Source organism: Zonotrichia albicollis, chromosome 5 (assembly GCF_047830755.1).
Source record: "Zonotrichia albicollis isolate bZonAlb1 chromosome 5, bZonAlb1.hap1, whole genome shotgun sequence".
NCBI classification, from domain to species: domain Eukaryota; kingdom Metazoa; phylum Chordata; class Aves; order Passeriformes; family Passerellidae; genus Zonotrichia; species Zonotrichia albicollis.
Genome location: NC_133823.1, coordinates 49,142,642 through 49,161,218, shown reverse-complemented (window position 1 = coordinate 49,161,218; position 18,577 = coordinate 49,142,642). Strand labels below are relative to the sequence as shown.

Below are 18,577 nucleotides of genomic sequence, written 5' to 3'. Positions count from 1 at the left end.
GGAGGTCTTTGAGTTATAAGGGAGAGTTGCATGTAAACAACAGCTCAGTACAGTAGCAATGAAGCAAAATCCTGTATTACACATTATTACAGAAGGAATAGATGATTCCATTGCATGCAACTGTGGTTTGTTTTTCCATACCTGGTCTCTTTATTTTAAAATGTTCTGATATATTGAGAGAAGAAAAGATTTAGAAAAGCGTAAGGAAGAGTGGAAAATCATGGGTGGCATAGGAGAAGTAGTTGGGATTGATTGCTCATCTCTCCTTTGGGACAAGAAGTCGACACCATTAATTAAAGATAGCTGGAGCCAAGAGCAAAACAAACAGGAGAACACGACTGCTCATGTGGGAGGTGAGCTGGTCTGTGGGATGCCTCACCACTGAGTGCTGTGGATGCAAGAAATTTGCATGTCCTGGAGGGAAAGTGGACAAGTATTTGGAAAAGAGAGCCACTGGGGGTTATTAAGGAGACAAGCCACACCAGGCTGAGGAAATCTCTTGAACTAAAAATACCTGGAGTCTGCGAGAATGTCATCAGGGAAATGTCTGATATGTTGCCCTGTGCTGCTCGTTGGTAGACTTCCATGTGTGGCCACTACTGGAAACATAATCCTGGCTTTGATAAACCCATGTTCTGACCTGATTGTGTGCAGAGATGTGAGGGTGGGCAGTGCCTTTCCCTGCCTGTGGGACTCTCGGCACAGGAGCTGTGCTGCCTTTCCCTTGCTGGGAGGTTGTTGTGCCGGGCTGCAGGACCTGCTGGTGCTGGTGCTGGTGCTGGTGCCTGCCCTGGGCGCTGGGAGCATTCCCATTTGTGCTGCAGTGCTGTGGGGATGGCTCTGGCCCCTGCCCTGCCCAGAGCTGCTGCTGCTGCTGCTGGGATTGTCCATGCAGCTCCTGGGACGAGGGGGAATGAGGAAGTGCCTGACTGGTTTGGCGCCGTCCCTGCCCTCCCTCGCTGCTCTTCCTGTTACCTGCTGTGTCTTTTGACATGACAAAATAATAACTAAGGAGGGGTTTTTGCTCTATGATGAGACCTGGTTGATGTTTTTAAGGCTTTACTGAGTGAACTGGATTGGTTTTTCTAGAGCATAATCACAGAATAGATACAGCACATATTGATAGCATCTGCAAATTGTTTCTGATTCTCTCTCATGCTTAAACTGCTGGGATTTTGGGTAGGAGTTTGTACCACCTAATTTTCACTGTCCTCATGCATTTATCTGTACAGTGAAACTACAGAAACAAAAAGGAGTCAGCTAAAACTTTTACTAGAAGCTTTTTATTTACTTACTAGTATTTCTTATTCATTATTAAATCATTAAAACATTTTACTAGTACTTCTAAAACTTAAAATATACAGCAAAAATCCCCTCCACAACTTCCCTCTGGACAAAGGAATTGCTGAAGGATAATGTTTAAGGATTATTTTTGGGCAGAAGGTGCATGAATTTTTTTTCAGAAAATGCACAGATATTGCAGGTCTGTCTGGAGAGTAGGTGTGGTATTGAAAATTATGAGAGTAATGTTTCACTTGGAACATGATCCTCGTAAATGCCAATGCTCTGCTTACTCACAAGAACACGGAGAGTTGTGGTAGGATGAGATAGATTGCACAATCTGCATACATGTGATTGTAATCACTTCAAGACACGTACCTACATGCCAGAAACTGCAAGAAGTTTGCTGTGAGTCTTACGTGTTTTAACAGTGTATTTTTAAAAGTATTTTTAGATTACATTTTAATTATTTTTAGTAGAGATTGGTGACTCTGTTCATCCAGGTAATATGCTCATCAAAGGGGAATGTATTAAAAAAGGGAGTACTTTGGATGAGAAAGCGATGTTGACTCAATGCTGAAACAAGTTTGGACAAACCTTTAGGACAGAGTCCTCTTGGCCCTCATTGAATGCATTTTACATTAGCAGATTCCTCAGCAGGGCTGTTGTCTTTACAGAAGCTTTATTGTTACGCAGGACCTGCCTAAACACCATTTTGAAAGCTGCCTGTTCCTTTTGATGAGAAGATACAGAACCAGTGCTGAGGGCGGGGAATGTGCTGGGGAGGGAGGAGAATGGGAGAGGTGTTGATAGGGCAGCAGGCAGAGAAGCCTCATTTTTTTACTGGACTCTGGAAGAAGTAAATATGTGTTCAGAAAGAGCGTAATAATAAAGTTGAAGGGGCTGTTTCTTAACAATGAGATATTAAACCATTTATACATGGAGAAAACTTTTACTGATAGTCAAGTGTCTGTAAGTATAAAGTTTTGTTTGTCTAAAGCGAGCAGAAAACAGGAATATGGTTTAATGAGTAGCCTTCCGAGCTAAGAAATCTTGCAGTGAAATATGATAAATTATGCTTCTCAGGATTCAATGAGGTTTTAAAGAGACAAAGTTCGTAAGTATAAGTATTTAAGTTGACTTTCTATATAAGCTGTTACAAAATTAAGAATACACCATTTTTCTAGCCATGTTTAAAATTCTTTTGCATTGTATTGTTTTTAAAGTGAGTGTAGTAGATAAACTGATATTTCTCTTAAGTTTTTTTAGAAATCTTTCACTTAATTTTTATTATTCTTGCACGTGTTTCCGTAAAGCAAAAATGTCTTTACAGATATGTTACCTTGTAATTGTTACACTGCTTTTTTATAAGTTCTGCAGCTAAAGGGATTTTTCTTCTTCCATCTGGAATTTTATCCAATAAAACAGAATCCAGATGGTGTGAGTTATTAGAATAACTGAAAATAAATGAAAGTTATTTATAGAATACAAAATTTCTGAGGTGTAGAGACTTAGATCAGTTTTGGCTTGTTGTTGCTCAGAAAACATTTATTTTGCAAGTAAACATACTAACTGTCTTATCAAATTTTGACATTATAGTCTTATTCTTTCTGTCTATATATCTCAGTATAAAATTGTCTTAAATGCTAAAAGTATGGCAGCAAAATTTTCATATTTTAAAATCAGGAGGGAAATAAATAATTGCAAAGCATGGGCAAAATATTATATGCATTATTTACTTATAATATAGTAATTTTCATTCTAACTTTTACATTGATTTCCTCAAAATCTATTATTTTTTTGGGCTACATCAGTAGTAGGAAATTCAGAAGTGACTAAATGTGTTTCAGTGATCTGTCACTTAATCATATCCTCTTTAATATGCAGTTTAAATTTAGTTTACTGTTGGACTGCAAGTTACCTTCCATTTGGATGTGCAAGTGATGCTGTTTCTGCATGTTTTTATTATTGGAGAGAATTCAGTTGTCTTAAAATGTTGATTAACAGAAGGGGAAAATAAACCTAGGAATTGTTCACAAACATTTTTGCAAAAGTATATTTTTAAAATTTTCATTTAGCAGTCCTGGAGAATTATTTTTCCAACTTTGAAATATGGATCATAGAACCAGATTTTTTTTTTTTAGAGTGGATTTCTGGATGGCAAACCTTGAACTTAGTACATGAGAACGTGCACAGGAGTGTGAGCAGTGTGGCAGACAGCAGAGGGCACTGGAGCAGTGGTTTGCATCATTGCTTTGCAGGATTTACTGTGGGGGAAGTCTCAGTGTCTGACAAGGCAGCTTGTACTTCACTTATTTATACACCAGCAAGTTCCAGCTAGTTCAGCTTCAAAATATTTTTGTTAATATTGCATTGGAATAGGAAGGGCTCTTATTTCAAAATTCATAGAGGGAATCCACAATGCTGTAAATGAGAGAATCTTTCCTCTTCTCATCAGTAGCACATATGGGGTCTGTTTATTGTTGAGTAGCTGGCAAATCGTTGACAAAAATATATTTGGACATATTACAGAAAATTTGGAGAATTAGGGGAAAAAGCATTTTATTTTATGGCAGAGTTTTCTTAATTTAAGTGTAGGCTTTTTGATGCTTCTGCTTTTTATTTCAGTAACTGGGATCAGTGAGCTAAATCATATTCTTAAAATGTGGCTGTCGTGCAAGTAGTTGTTACTTTAATATGACATTAAAAAATCAATACTTGATGAGATTTAAGATTTTTGGTGGTTCATTCTGCCAGTGTCTCATTTAATTTAGTACTCTGTGTGATGAGGAGCTGGTCCAGGGGATTGCCTCTTTCTGGTTGCCTGGTGGTTTTTGTGCCTATTTTCTTCTTTTAGGAGTCAGGGATATAATAAATCCCATTAATCTTCTGGCAAGTTAAAACTTATCCAGGCTCCCTGTCATTCGGTCTTTCTCTTCAGCTTTTTCTGCTCTGAAAACAAATGTACAAAAGCAAATATGAACAGGAAGTGGAGGGAGGGTAGGAGAGAAAAACAGATCAACCTTATCTGGGGTCGCTCCCCCTTCCCACAGTTTAGCTCCTAAGCAGATGGATGTGGGTTTACAAATGTCGTCTTTGGTGGAGCTGAATAAGGCTTTTAAAGCTGTTGTACCATATTTTAACACTTCCCATTAATAGCTTTGCAAATTAGCACTCCTTCTGCTTTTGACCTTTGACCCTCTGAGTTGCCTGCCCAATTTACAGATATGCTACTCAAAATCACAAGATTTTATATCTGTAGCTGCTGAAATAAGCTGTGAAAATGTAGAGGGATATGAATTTTTTAAAGGGCTTTCAGTGCCACATGACACTTCATAGTGTCATTAAGTGCTGCTGCCTAATTGCTAGAGCTTATTTTTCAGTGTTGGTAGAGCTGCTGTATGGGAAAAATGGGGATGTGTAATGCTTAGTTTCAGTGAAACAAAATCAACAATTCTTCATGTCTGTTTAAAGGAAGGGATTATGAGGTTTATGGTGCATAGAATGTGTAAAACATTGCCCACCCACAGTGTTCCCAACAATGTTCACTGCAGTGGCTCCAGTGAGCTGCTGGTCTTGTGGCTACATCCCACTGTTGCATGAGGGGTCAGTTTCCTCTTATTCCTTTTTGTGGGTAACATTCTCTCCTGTTAAAATTGTACAAGTACTTTTGGTCTTTCCAGATGATTCCTAGAGGATTTAGCTTGGGTATTAAGTGTAAGTGCTATTGATAAAGTCCTATTTTGTGTTACCCCAAAGGGATGTTCACAGGAAAGTTCTTCAAGCGCTTCTGATTGTGATTATTATGCACCTGATTATTTGTAATATTGTTGCTATTTGATTAAAGTATTGACAATGAAAATATATTCTGCATCCCACTTGGTTTAGTGTCAAACAAAATGCAGTATTTAAGCAGCTCTGGCATTTTTTCTTTATGAAGTTGCACATTTTTAATACTTTTCCACACACAGTAAAACTGTTCTGTGCAACAACCATAGGGCACTTGCTTCTGAAATCCTAGAATAATGGAGGGTGTAATTTGTAGTTTTTAAAAGACATTTCTTCCTGTCTACTCACCCATTTGTTTCCATTGCATTTGTCATGGTATTAAATGCTTGGAGGAGCATTCCAAACTGCAGTGGTGTGCCTATTCAAACAAGTAATCAATCAAAAAATTAACTTTCCGTCACAGCAATTGGCTTATGTCTCTAAAATTCTAGTTAGAATAGGCTTCATCTGCAAGGAAATTAAATTTCTTCCCTGATCACTCTAAATTAAATGGAGAAGATTAAGTTTTTCTGTTAATCAAGTCTCTTCATCCTAAGTGCAAAATGAAAAGATGTGCAGGCTTTTACATATTGGATGTAGCAAGTCAGTCTCACCATGAAATACTGAGTAAAGGCTCTTCTCTTTCTCATTTTCTCTCTTTGTAAGTTCCAAGTAGCATTTGCCTTTTTCACAGGGTGGTTTCTGTATTAGGGGCTCAACCTGGGAGCTGCATGGCTGTGGGGGGTTCCACATGCTGTACTGAACAAGGGAGAAAGTTCCTCTTTCCTAAATGCACGTCCACCTCGGGCTTAAGGACATCCCACTGGCGTAAAAATGCCCAATAATCTCTCCCGGATTGCCATTCTGGTGTTTATTTTTAGCAGAAAATTGTGTTCTGATTGCTTTAAAAATAACAGCAGTGAATGATTTAGGTACTGTCAGTGTTGTGGACAGCAGGAAACTTCCTGAAATGCTGTACTTTCCATATAGAGTCTCTTGAAGACACCGCTGTCACAGGCAAGTGAATTGCACTTCCCTCTTTCATTACAAGGAGCCTCTTTTGCTCTCTGTTCCTCAGGCTCTGTGCACAGAACTCTCTTGACATCAGCTGAGCACAGGTTCAGGTCCTGAGGGAGGAAGGGCAGAATAGAAGTTGATTTCTGCAAGAAGAATTTTGTCTTTAGTGACAAGAGGCTACTCCTAGGTTTAATGAAATGTGCCAAGTCTCCTTGTATAGCAGATTTTTATGTGCAGCGTTAAGCACTGAAAAGTTAAGCAGAATGGACTGTTTGAGGTCCTATTTTGTTCTGGCTTGCATTATGTAAACCTCTGAAAATAGTGATTTACTATGTAAATGTTTCTCTAACTAATGTTAGGGTGATTAACTAGTGTTTTTTTGGAAACTGTCTTGGAAATCTGTTTTATTGAATACAGGACTACCATAGGGTTCAGCGTCGTTTTATTTTCCTGATTTGTTATAGGAAACGTTCTCAAATACAATCAGCATGATTTATATAAAATGATCGAGCTTTTCTGGTGAGAGATAATTGAGATCTAATCTGAATCCCTGACGAACCACAGCTTCCTGCATTGGCCTGTTGCTATTGGTAACATAAAGGGAGTAAAATAGAACTTCATACGAAATGCCTTTAAACTTTACTGGCATGTACAGGCATGGAACAGCGTTGAATTTTTGAGTTTAATCTTTGAGAAACCGACGTGTTAAGGAAATGCTTTTTCCATATTAAGTGAAGATGAATTTAGGAAGAGTGCTGCTAGGAAAAATAACTGCTGTTTCTTATGAGGAGCGGGTAAGTGATATGAATTATATTTAGCTAAAGCAAGGCATTGTTGTAGTGAGAAATTAGAATAGGCTATTGTTATTGGCAAGAAATTAGAGAAGAATGGGATCAGCTTCAGAATGCTTTTTGCTTATCCTTTAAGCTTTTTTACTTTAAAGTATTTGAGTTAAAATTCCTTTGTAAATGCAAACACTGGGTTTTATTCTCAGAGAAAAGTAATATTGTTATACCAACTACCACTGAGATTTTAATTTGTGTTTATGAACTACGCACAGTATGTATAAAGCTAAAATCCCAGTATGTTTATAATGTGTGCCTATTATTTAATTATGTACAATATATTTTGTATATACTTTCTGTACCATTATATCAATATTATATCTTTTGGTAAGGCTGTATGTATTTTGTATATATCTTTATAAAAATAGTTTTAGGGATGGATTTGGCACTTAAGGTGCTGTGTTTATATGTGATAAGATTGGTTTTGTTTGGGGTAAAAAGTTGAACATATATTTCTTAAAGGAATTCCAAATGTCACATCATTTATTCTTCATATGTTGTTTTTATAGATTCAAATATTTGACAAAATTATATGGAATGTATTCAGTAAAGTTATTCTACAGTAGTTGTACAGTATGTTTTTCTTCAGAACTCTTACATATAGAATGCTTTTGTGTTAACTGTTATAAATGCAATTTGGTGGTAGAGAATTGTAAAGTGAAATTGTGTGATAGTCCTCCTTTAAGTGGCATTCTGAAGGGGCACTCTTCTCAAAGAATTCTAAATCATTACATTAATTGCAATAACATTATGAAATGGGGATAAAAAGCCTGTAATGTTATGCTACTTTTTAGGTGAGAAGTGCATTTGAGATTTTTTATTAGAACGAAAAACTAGCAATAGTTGATGAGTAATGTGGCTTTATTTTTTTATTTAAAATGTTAGAATTGTATATACCATATTTTGAGGCACGATCTCCCTCCCCATCGAGAGTCCACTGGAGTTCATGGCATGAACTATGTTGATGCTGTAATATATCTGAAAATACATATATCTCATGTAAATCCTGGAGTGATGTGACTGAACACCTGGGGATCTGCTTATAATTCATACCTTGGCAAAAGGAGAAGTTGATTCAGGTGATTTAAGAAGTACTTTGAACAAAGCTAGATGCAAGCAAATGGTGAGCTGAGTGATAGGCTTTCCCTGAGATAAGTGACAGAATGGTTGAAAGTTGGCTCTTTGTATTCAGCCTGTAAATCTTCAGATCCCACCAGATTTCCTAGCATTATCCTCTATACTGAAATCATGTGAGAAAATTAGTATAGAAGATTGGTGGAGCTGGGTGTGCTGTTCTAACCTGAAAGACTTATTTACAGTAGAGACTTTATAAAATAGTGTGTGATGTTGTGCTGGGTAAGTAACAGATCCTGGCAGCACTCAGAGAATTCTTTGGATGCAGCAAGAAGTCGATGCCTGCATTGCAAGAAAGTGTGCTTTGGAAAGGCAACAGAGAGCTCATTTTTAGTCCCTTTTATTCCAAATCTTTCTGGATGCCCAGGAAAAGAATAGATATTTCTGTTTAGTCTGTGATTCTGTCATTGTTAGAATAGGAGAGAGAAATAACATCTTCACTCTCCTTACAGATTTCACCCTGTGTGTCTCAGGAGGAGTGGGAAACAGAGATGTTTCTTGGCTCAGGAAGGCACTCACCCCCACTGTAATGGCACAGATGATTTCATGTTGCTCCTTTTTATTGCTAAGGCCTGGCATTTCCCAGTATGTGTCACCCCTCAGTATCCCCCTCTTTCCCTTTGTTCTACTCCAGTATTTGAGCATGACTTCGACTTGAGTAACAAATCTTGAGGTGGAGAAGAAGGAAATTTTTGTATTCTGTTACCTGAGTAGTTGTGCACATGGATTTATGTGCTCAATATAATCTCTGGGCTATAGGTGGGGTATTTTTTGGTTTCTGCAGGATGTTGTTATGGCAGAATTGGACAGCACCAAGTCACTTCTCTGGGACCTGATCCATGTAAAATGGAACATTTAAGATGGAACTAAGTGGATGGGAGTTTCTGTCACCTAAAGATGTCAGCAGACAAGCTTCATGCAGGGGTGCACACATCTAGCAGGTTATAGGCCATGAAAGCTAAAAGATACAGCCTGTTCCAACCTTCTGAACTTTCAGCCTTATGAATTAGTCTCTTCTGTGCCCTCTCTCCCTTTGTACCTTGTTGTTGGTGCAGGGTACTATGGTGTCTACTTCTGTTCCGGGAGAAAAATTAGGCACTCACAAAGTAGTTTTCTCCCTGATAATTACTGTAAGCTTAAACTATTTTAGATTTGTTGCTAGCAGATCCTGAACACAACATCAAAAGCTCTCAGGCCCTTCTGGTTTTTCCACCTAGCCAAGAGAGATGATGCAAAGGGAAATGTAACATGTTTTCTCTTATTCAGAACTTTGTGCTATCAAATATATGCTGCAGCATTTGCCAGTTTAGAGAGACCAAGAGCATCTTTTATGCCGAATGGTAACTGGGAAGCCACTTTTCAGCTTGCTGGCCCTGCCACTGTGCTTCCCTCTCAAATCCTGCACTGAAGTCCCTGGAGCAGAGTTGCATCCCCCAACTTTGTGGGGTGTGTGTCTGTAAAACTCAGCTGCTAATCCTGCTAGATGAGTGAGCAGAGTTCCCATTAAGGGATATACTGGAAGGCATTTTAGCTTTCCTAAATTAGATTTTGTTAAATTTTGGTAATTTTTTTGCCATCAGATTGCTGGCATATACCATGGGCTTCTTCCTAAACCAATTTGGTAACTGGGGTAATTGGAAGAACCAATTTCAGTTCTTATCTGGTTGTGAAAGATTTGATGGTTTCATACAATTAGATTTTATCTCTGGATGATAGCTCATAGGTACATTCACAACATATATGTTCTGGCATTTGGAATTAAATGCTTAAATACTTTCTAAAAGATCCTCACATTAGCCCTCGCTGGCACAGAGTCATGCCTTGCCCTTCCCCCTCTTTCAGAAATGGCTGCCTACAGGAGTAATTAAATTTTATAGCTTTCTCATACATATGTTTTTCAACAGGTAGTTCTTAATATGTGTGCAGTGTTACATTTCATCAAATAATCAAACTTTTTTGTGTAGCACATCAAATTTTGTCCTGAAGAGCCTCCAGTGGTGGGAAACGTGAGTGCTGAAGAATGAATAAAAGCCCCCAACATAAACTGTATTTTTAAAATGAGATCATCATAGTATTTAAAAAAATCTGGTCTTGCAACTTATACCTTTCAAAGACAAATCTAGACAAGTTTCAGCTGAACAGTTTAGAAGAGAAACTTCTTTGTCTGAATGTGGACTGCATGCAATTTCTGACAGGTTTAAACTGAGATTTCTGAGTACTCACAAACGTAGTTTGAACATATTACTGTGAATTCTTGCACAGTAATTACAAGCTTTAGTTTCTAGGCTTTATTGAATTAGGTGGATTTAGTTACACAGATGAATTGAAGGAAATGTTCTTAAGATATATTTTATTCTGTGATCTATAGAAATAAACGGATAATGCCTGGAACACGATAGGTATATTTACTGACTCCGTAATGCAAAATATATTCATCCTATAGGTGCTTTTCTAAAATGGTCTGACATAAAAATTACTAAGGCCCTGCTTGGAGAGATTTTAAGATGCTGATATATGTAATGTAACAAGGCATTTAAAATAAACAAGCAGAACCAACTTGTGGTGTGTCGAAAGTTCACTGCATTAACTTATGCTAAATGGATTGAGATAAAACTCTCAGTGTCCATTCGTGATTGAGCTTTTCTATGTAATTGCATCATTTTCTCTTGAACATTATTTTTTATAATTCTTAACTTCCCAGTTTTGACAGAAGTATTATGAATATTCTTTCTGCTGTCATGAAAATCCTAATAATTTTGCTTCATACCTTTCAAAACCATGAAGAATTTCACTTAGTGTTTGAATCTAGGTTAATGAAAGCTAACAAAGTATATGAACATTCCTAAAATATAGATATTTTGAAAGGACTTTGGTTTTTTTTTCTGCCTAATGTGTAAACTGATACTGTTACTTTACTTTGAGTCATCATTTTCTTTGTGCTTTTAGCAATGACATTGAAGTAGTTTATTCATTAACTGTACTGTACAGTGCTGTACTGAGAAATTAAAAGCAATCACATTTATAAACCAGATTTCAGTAATGCAAATTAAATTTTCTAAATTACCAACATTAATTAAATTATGGCTTCTGAATTTATAACATCACTAGGCTTATGTGCAAAATAGAAGTAGAAAAGATGTCCTAAGCCCCACTGAAGGATTGTAACCAGAACCATATTTTTGATACCTGAAACAAAGCTACTAAAGGGAGATGCTTGGAGATACTTTTTTGTTGTATTATTATTCTTCACAGATCCAGAAGCATTTATGTAGTTATTTTTTAATTTATTTCCATTTTTTCAATTTTTTCTTTTTAAATTTTTTTTCCTTTTTTTCATTTAAAAATCATTTTCATGAGAGGCGTATTTGTGTTTATCTGAGCTAGCACTAGGGGAATGATGCCAATAGAAGTTAGTTTAGACTTTGAAAGTCCCAGAATAGCTCAGATCCTCTCCTGGTGATGGGAATGGTGAGGCCACTGCACTTGGTAACAAGTTCTTCAGAGAGTGTTAACAGCAGGGTGAGAGCCTGCAGTGAAAGAGAGAAAGGAGAAGATATTACTAAAGGTTTTGTGGATTTTGAAGAAGAGTGGGAGTGTTTATTGCCAAGGCTGAAAAATGCAAACTATGGAGAGGTAGCTGTTAGCTTGAATTGTGTTTATATTTGTGCTTTTCTTCTTGTGTGTGTTTCTGACCTTGAAGAAGTTTTAGATACTGTAAGGCTTTTTAATGAGCAGTACAAGTGAAGAGAATATTTTTTAAATATTTAGAAGGTTTTCTAAAGGTTCAAGGAGGCTTTCAATGACCAAGAAAAGATTGGCCAAACTAAAATAAAAATACTTTCTATTAGTCATTAAAAAATCAATGCAAACTTAAATCTTAAAAATCATTTGTCCTCCAGACTTCACTCAGCTGAAGCTGAATCCAAGCATTGGAGTACCTAATTGGGAAATGGTCAGTACTTGGATTTAATGAGGTATCAGATGCCTTGAGGCCATTTATGATGAAAGTTGGGAAGTTTAGGGTAGATAAGCACATAAGCTTCAACATTTCACTAGAATACTAATTGTCCTTGAAAATCTGATGTACAATAGGTAGAGGTGGTGAGGAGTTCTTAATTATTCCAAGTTTAGTTGAGTTCTTACTTATTCCAAGTTAAGTTCTAGCTTGGTTCTGTGACAGTCAGAAGTGACTGACAGGGAAAGTTTTCAGTCACCTGACTGACAAAACACTGAATTTTCATTTTAATGCCACATATTTCCAAATACTACAGCAAATTAAAAATTTAATTCATATTGTTTTCCAGTCTTTGCAGGTCAGTTTTAGGTATCTTCCTTGTCACAAGTACCAACTGATTGTCTCTGCCCCTCTAAGAGGGACTTTTGGGAGCAGTGTAATTACCACAGTAGGAAATGCTTCTTCCAGTGAATATTGGTGGGATCAAGTCCTTGGACAATAGTGGTTTAAAGGGATTAATTTCATGCTGGGGTAAAAAAGCTGTCAGAAATAACAGCTGGCTTCTTTAGATTTACCTCTCTAATATTATCACTTATTAGTAAGATTACAAAAGTAGCTAACACTGCAAATGCTAAATGAATCTCAGAGATTTCTGGTACTTGCCATGAAACTTCAGTAACACTTTTCTTTTTTTCTTTTTTATTGCAGTCAGCAACTGTTTCTGATGGAGGTAAGCTGAAGCCTGTTTTTACTTTTATAATGAAAAATAATCAATTTTCCACATTGAGCAACATAATATGTGGTAAATTATGTGATATATTACAAGATGTAAGTCCAAGGTGGTGCAGAACTCTGTGGCTGCTTTAGGAACTGTGCCAGAGAAAATACTGCAGGCTTGTGTTCACATACTTTCACTGGTTTATTTGCATAATATTTTTTTGGTACATTTATATGTGCACATTTTTATTATAACTAGGCTTCTTCATTCACAATAATAGAGGCAGAGCTGATAGACTTCTGTGTAATTGGATGGTAGATAAAATCTCATTTTCTGTTTTATTGTCCTTTACATACCTTGTTTGCTTTTAAAGAGGTGCTGTAGCTTCTAAGTTGTAAGCTGTGTTGGTGCATTTGCTGAGGTTGAACTTTGTTAAGTGTGATCCTTTTTGAGAAGGGGGTAAGTAATTTGATATTTGTAAAATCCCAGCATGGAGCTTTTGCACTTCTGGAATATTCTAAGTAAACTCATCTTTATTGTACATAAGCTGGTTTGTTTTGATTTTAACATGCCTTTAATGTTTTGAAGGATGTCCACTCTTTGTTAAACATTAGAAAATTATTTCTCTGAAGCTTTGAAGTTAATTGAAACAGTTTAAAAAGGGTTCCTTAATGGAATAAAGGAATTTGTATAGTGGAGGGTATAAAGGAGATGGCTTTTCTCCTTGTCTTCTCTGGCAGGAGTTGGTTCACTTGATCCTGCAGAAAAACTCATGTATTATTGTGTTTGCTGTACATTGACAACATTACAAGACAAATTTATTAAATAAAAAGGGCAAAAGGGAACAAGATGTGTTGCTATAATCAGTGCAGTGAAATGGAAAAAAATATTTGGAATGCTACAGATAATTTTTTTATATTACATGCAAATGTAAATGAAAATTAGCAATACTATTTACAAAACTTCTTCATATCCTAATTTCTGATTCCTTGCAAGACTAAAACTGCATTTCAGAAAAACATTGCTGTTTTGGTCCTTTTGCTGGACCCATTTTCCAGTGGCTGACTTGGTCAGGTATTCTTCTTCTCTGTTGCTGACACAGTCTGATGCTTTACTGTACTTCTGTCTGGATGAGAAGTAGACTCTGTGTTGTATCTGTCTTGTCCACAAAGTGATAAAACAGCAAACCAGAAAATAATAGTGCTTATTCTGCTTTCTATTTCTAAAATGTAGTCTGTGTTTTTCTGGGAAAAATATGGGTTTTTTTTTCTCCCCACGTGTTACCTTCTTGACATAAAAATCAAAGCAGACCACAGACTTTCTTATTTTGTATGTAGCTGTTGAGGACCAAAAATTTGACTGATCTTTTTTTAGGTAAAATGCAGTGTATTTGTGTCTTGTTTCCACAAGGGGTCTTGTTCTGTGTTGTTGAAAGTTATTTTGTTGCCTATCCAGACTTGGGAATCTCTGTGATAGTACTCATACAATAATTATCCTGCCAGTTGAAAATTTATTTTAAAAATTCCACTTATTTTCAGTTCTTCCAATATGATTTGTGTCTAATTCCAAATCTTTAGGTAGCTGTTATCACAATTAATTCTATACAGTTTTTTTAACTCATGAAATCTAAGGGCCATGTAAAGTCACAGAGGTGAAAAAACAGCCAAGAAATTATGTGCTGTTTTCTGCTGAGTTGTATTCCCTGTTGTTTTAGCTAGTTCAGAATTTAACATGAACTCTCTCTTCATTGTTAAATACTATTTAAGAAGGAGTATAATTTGTGCAAAAAGTGGTAGTTGAACTATAGTGAATAATATCAAATCCATTGAATAATATTGAATCCATGCTTAAATACCCAGATAGCGGGTTGGAAAAATAGGAACCAGAGAGACTGTAACCAGAAAAAGTGAAATTAAATGAATTCCTAATTCATCTTTAGCTGCATTGAGTAAAAAGTTGTGATTCATATGTGAATTATATTTTCTAGCATTTACTTTCATTGAGTATGGAACAGCACAGACTTTTTTTCAGTTTTCCTTAATCTCACTAGTACAGAAATAGATCCACAGACTTAGACATTTTAGGGTATGTTTAGTTTAGAGAAATTTTCACCATAACCATTGGTACAGCGCTGCATACTTCCCTTCCTAGACTAAATCTTTGTCATCACAGAATCACAGAATGATTTGGGTTGGAAGGAACTTTAAAGGTCAACTTGTTCCAGCCCTGCTGCCATCCAACCTGCCCTTGACACTTCCAGGGGTGGGACATGTACAGTTTCCCTGGGCAGCCTGTTCCAGTGTTATCATCACTGTCAGAGTGAAAAATTTCTAATATCTAATCTAAATCTACCTTCTTTCAGTTTAAAGCTCTTTGTCTGCTCTTGTCAGAAGTCTCTCTCCAGCTCTCTTATACCCCCTTTAGGTAATGAAAGGTGCTCTAAGGTCTCTCCTCTTCTGCTTGGTATTATTAATTAATATTATTATTATTTGTACGTGTACCTAGATACTAACAATACTATTGTTAAACTTTAGTTTGGGAAGAAAACTAATGTGTAAAAAGCAATTATGTGTTTTTATAAATCTCTTCAGTATGGTGGGAGGCACAACAGTTCTTTGTACATTTTCCTTCCAAAGTCAATGAAGATTTATGTCATATGGCTTTTATTGTGTTAGAGCCTGGCCCTGGAAACCATCTAGCCCTTTGTGTTTATTTTATATTTTACATCCCAGCTTGTGCAAGGCTGGGATGTTCTTATCAGCCAAAACTCTGCACTTGGGCATTGCAAGATAGCTGATGTGTAAATTAATGTTGTTTCCAGATGTGCTGACCAGTGGCAGCTCTTAGCTGTAATTGATTTGTGTAATGAATTGCAGACAATCAGAATGCAAACTGTAATAATGCTTAAATTCAAGATTACTGCTGTAGATCAACTAATCTGCTGTAGGAGTAGCAGGAGCCATTTGATGTTACTACAGTGACCTGTAATTAGCAGTTTCTCTTATTTCCCACCTCAGAAGCTGTCCCTGGCTGCTGACTGAGGGAGTGTGTACACAGCACGCAGGCTGTGCCTGATGTTCTGAACACTGTGCCATCTGAATTGTCACAGGGATGATCAATAGGCCCCAGCTAATGACTGACTTTGCTATTTATACCTGGAAGGCACTTTAAAAAGGAAAAACCTTAAGGTCAAAGGATCTATAACAGAAGTACCATCATCATTCATCTCCCAGACAGAGGTGGTGAGGTATCTGAGCTAGGGAGAATGTCTGAGTCAGTTCTCACCTGCTGCTCCCTGCAGAGATCAGTTCCACAAAGCTGAAATACTTCAGCCTAACAGAGACTATATGCACACAATTCTTCCTAAGATAGTACTTTGCTGTAATTTCTGCTGCTTTTTGCTTTTAGTGTTCATCACTTAGAAAGAATTTTCATAAGGAAAAGTGTTCCTAAAGACCTTTCTGAAAGGAATCTGATGTTTGCAGTAATAAATAATGTAAAACTGTGTTTTAAAAAGTAGCTGAAGAAGGTAAGGCAAAAAATTAGCAATGAAGCGCAGAATAAAGCAAAACACTGTTTATGCTTTTTGCACTATAACTGCAGATGGATTATTTCCTCTAACAGGTATATGACTTATTTGTCAGTTCTGCTGGTGGTGCATGCTCACTGTAGCTGTGTTCCACTGTAGCATCAATAATTCAAGTTCCTTTAGCAGCAGTGGCAAAAGGTCTTTCCTTTAAATTATTTATGTAGCATTTTATAATGCTTTGTGTTAAGTATACTATTGCTTCCCTCTGCTTGAAGCAGCGAGGGTAAGGAATCAACTTGTTCAGAGCAGAAGCTCCCAGGAGTTGCTGTGAGGAACTTTGCTAGCTTCCCTCATCCCAGAATTGCAGAGGAACAAACAATGTGCTGTGCAGTCAGACTAACCTGCACCCAATGGGTTCCGGGACGTTGCGGCTGAACTTGGTATGGAGTCAGAAGGATGGCTTTCAGTGAAGGGCTTGAAGTGTTTCATTAAGTGGCACCACAGTGGTTCTTACCAGCTTTATCCAGGTAAAGTATTTTGTGATTATATGATTTGTGTGCGTTCCTATGATTGTGAGGAATGTGCTTAGCGTCTCACAATAAAAAAGAAGTATTTGTAGGCTGAAAAATACATACAAAGGCATACAGAATAACCTTCATTTATTGTATTCATGCTTATGGCTTTATATTATCTAAACCAAAACTTCTGAAGCCATCCTATCCTGAATGCTTTCAAGACTTAGTTGATTAAATGCCTGTATTTTCTTACATAATGCTGTTTTTGTAAAATAAATAAAACCAAGACCCTCCATGGAATGTGTAACCACAAAACTTGCAAAACATTGTATTTTGAGATTTTTTAGATAGCATTCTGTGTCAGTTCTGTATTTCCAAAAGAGAATAAATTAAACTGACTGAGTTTGAATTCAAAGTAGTTTTTCCTCAGTAGGTATGGTTGCTGTCAAGCAGAACAAAAATGAAGTTAGGTCCCTAGGATTTGAAATGTCCCTAGGATTTGAAAAGGAGCCTCCTTTTACAGGTAATACAGGATAAGTTGGTGCTTCCAGCAGTGATGACAAAGGAAGGCAGGCATTTGGAAACTTCCCAGCACTGCTGTAGTTCATGTTGTCCGTGCAGAGCTGGGATTTTTCACATTAAACTCCTCTGGCATCCTGAGATTCCCAACTGCTCCTTTTATTTTTTAAAATATTTTCAAGGGAGAGGAGGAGGAGTCCACTTTGCACAACAGCTCTGTGGTGACAGCATGTGAGGGTGGGAGTCAGGGCTCTGTGTTTCCTCTGATGACCATCACAGAGGGCTCATTAGATGAAATATGTGACTGGGTTGGAAAGTTTCTCCATTCCTGCTTTCCAAGGTGGGCTGCATGTACCTAGGAATGCATGAGCTGTGAGAGTCAGGAAACCTGATGCTGGAGTCTTTCATTGGAAACATTCCTCTGCAAGGGGAGTGGAGCAGGAATTATGCCTTATACAGTCTTCATTTAAGTGTGATTTGGATAAATTGGGTACTAATGGTAGAATCAGGGAGGTGTTTTTCCTTCTATCTGACTTTCTTTTTCTCCAGTTCTCAATGGTGTATCTGCACTAGGCTGTGACTCTTTTAATTGCAACTGATGATCTGGGTGTTGACTAGAATAACCAAGCCTGTTTTGGCAAACAACCTTTTCTGTATTGTTTTCAGCTTGATGGGTACCACAGCAGAAAACTCTACAGATTTTAAAAGCAAACCGACTGCATTTTTTCATTAAGGGAAACCAAAGCTGTGCCTGGGTTAAGTATAAATTAAATAGTTATTTTTGAAAAAAGTCTGAATTACCTAAATTAAATCTACCAGAACACAGACAGTTTACTGGGAATGAGTAATCCCTTAATGCTATGTTAACATATTGGAGGACCTGTGCTAGTAGCTCTTTGGTTGTTGGAAATAGAGTCTTATTTTGGATCGTTTGTTTTCATGGGAGCTCCAGAGCTGGGAGTGTATCAGAGGAGGGAGAACCCGGTGCAGTTTAGAGGAGTGTAACTCTGAGGAGCTGGAGAGAGCAGGCAGCTGGTAGCAATTAAAGGTAGTTAGCAGTTCCCCATGGTGTAAACACTGGAGGCTGTAATTGCAGTTGGGTTTCCCGGCTGCCATGGGAAAATTGAATGCCTGCCATGGGAGGGAGGTGATGCTGACTGCCTGATGATGGCTGTGCCTGCCACTTCCCGATCCCTCCCCACTCCTGAGGCACTGTGACTCCAGCATCCAGAGCCGAGCTCTTGGTGTGGCTGCTCCCTAATTCCTCTCTGTCAGCCAAGGAGGTTTCAGGGGCTT

General features: G+C 37.4%; 1 protein-coding gene across 7 annotated transcripts in view; it reads left to right on the top strand.

Moving 5' to 3' along the window:
- Positions 1-18,577, top strand: part of RGS12 (regulator of G protein signaling 12) — an 85,567-nt gene that overhangs the window by 29,558 nt on the left and 37,432 nt on the right. For 5 of the 7 annotated variants that reach the window (XM_014266124.3, XM_014266119.3, XM_014266120.3 and 2 more), the window contains exon 4: positions 12,709-12,730. In XM_014266124.3, the coding sequence (XP_014121599.2) occupies positions 12,709-12,730 (22 nt within the window). Of the gene's footprint in view, positions 1-2,103; positions 2,254-6,085; positions 6,861-12,708; positions 12,731-18,577 lie in introns of those variants that run through there. The other 2 variants (XM_014266122.3, XM_014266121.3) reach the window with 2 other exon arrangements.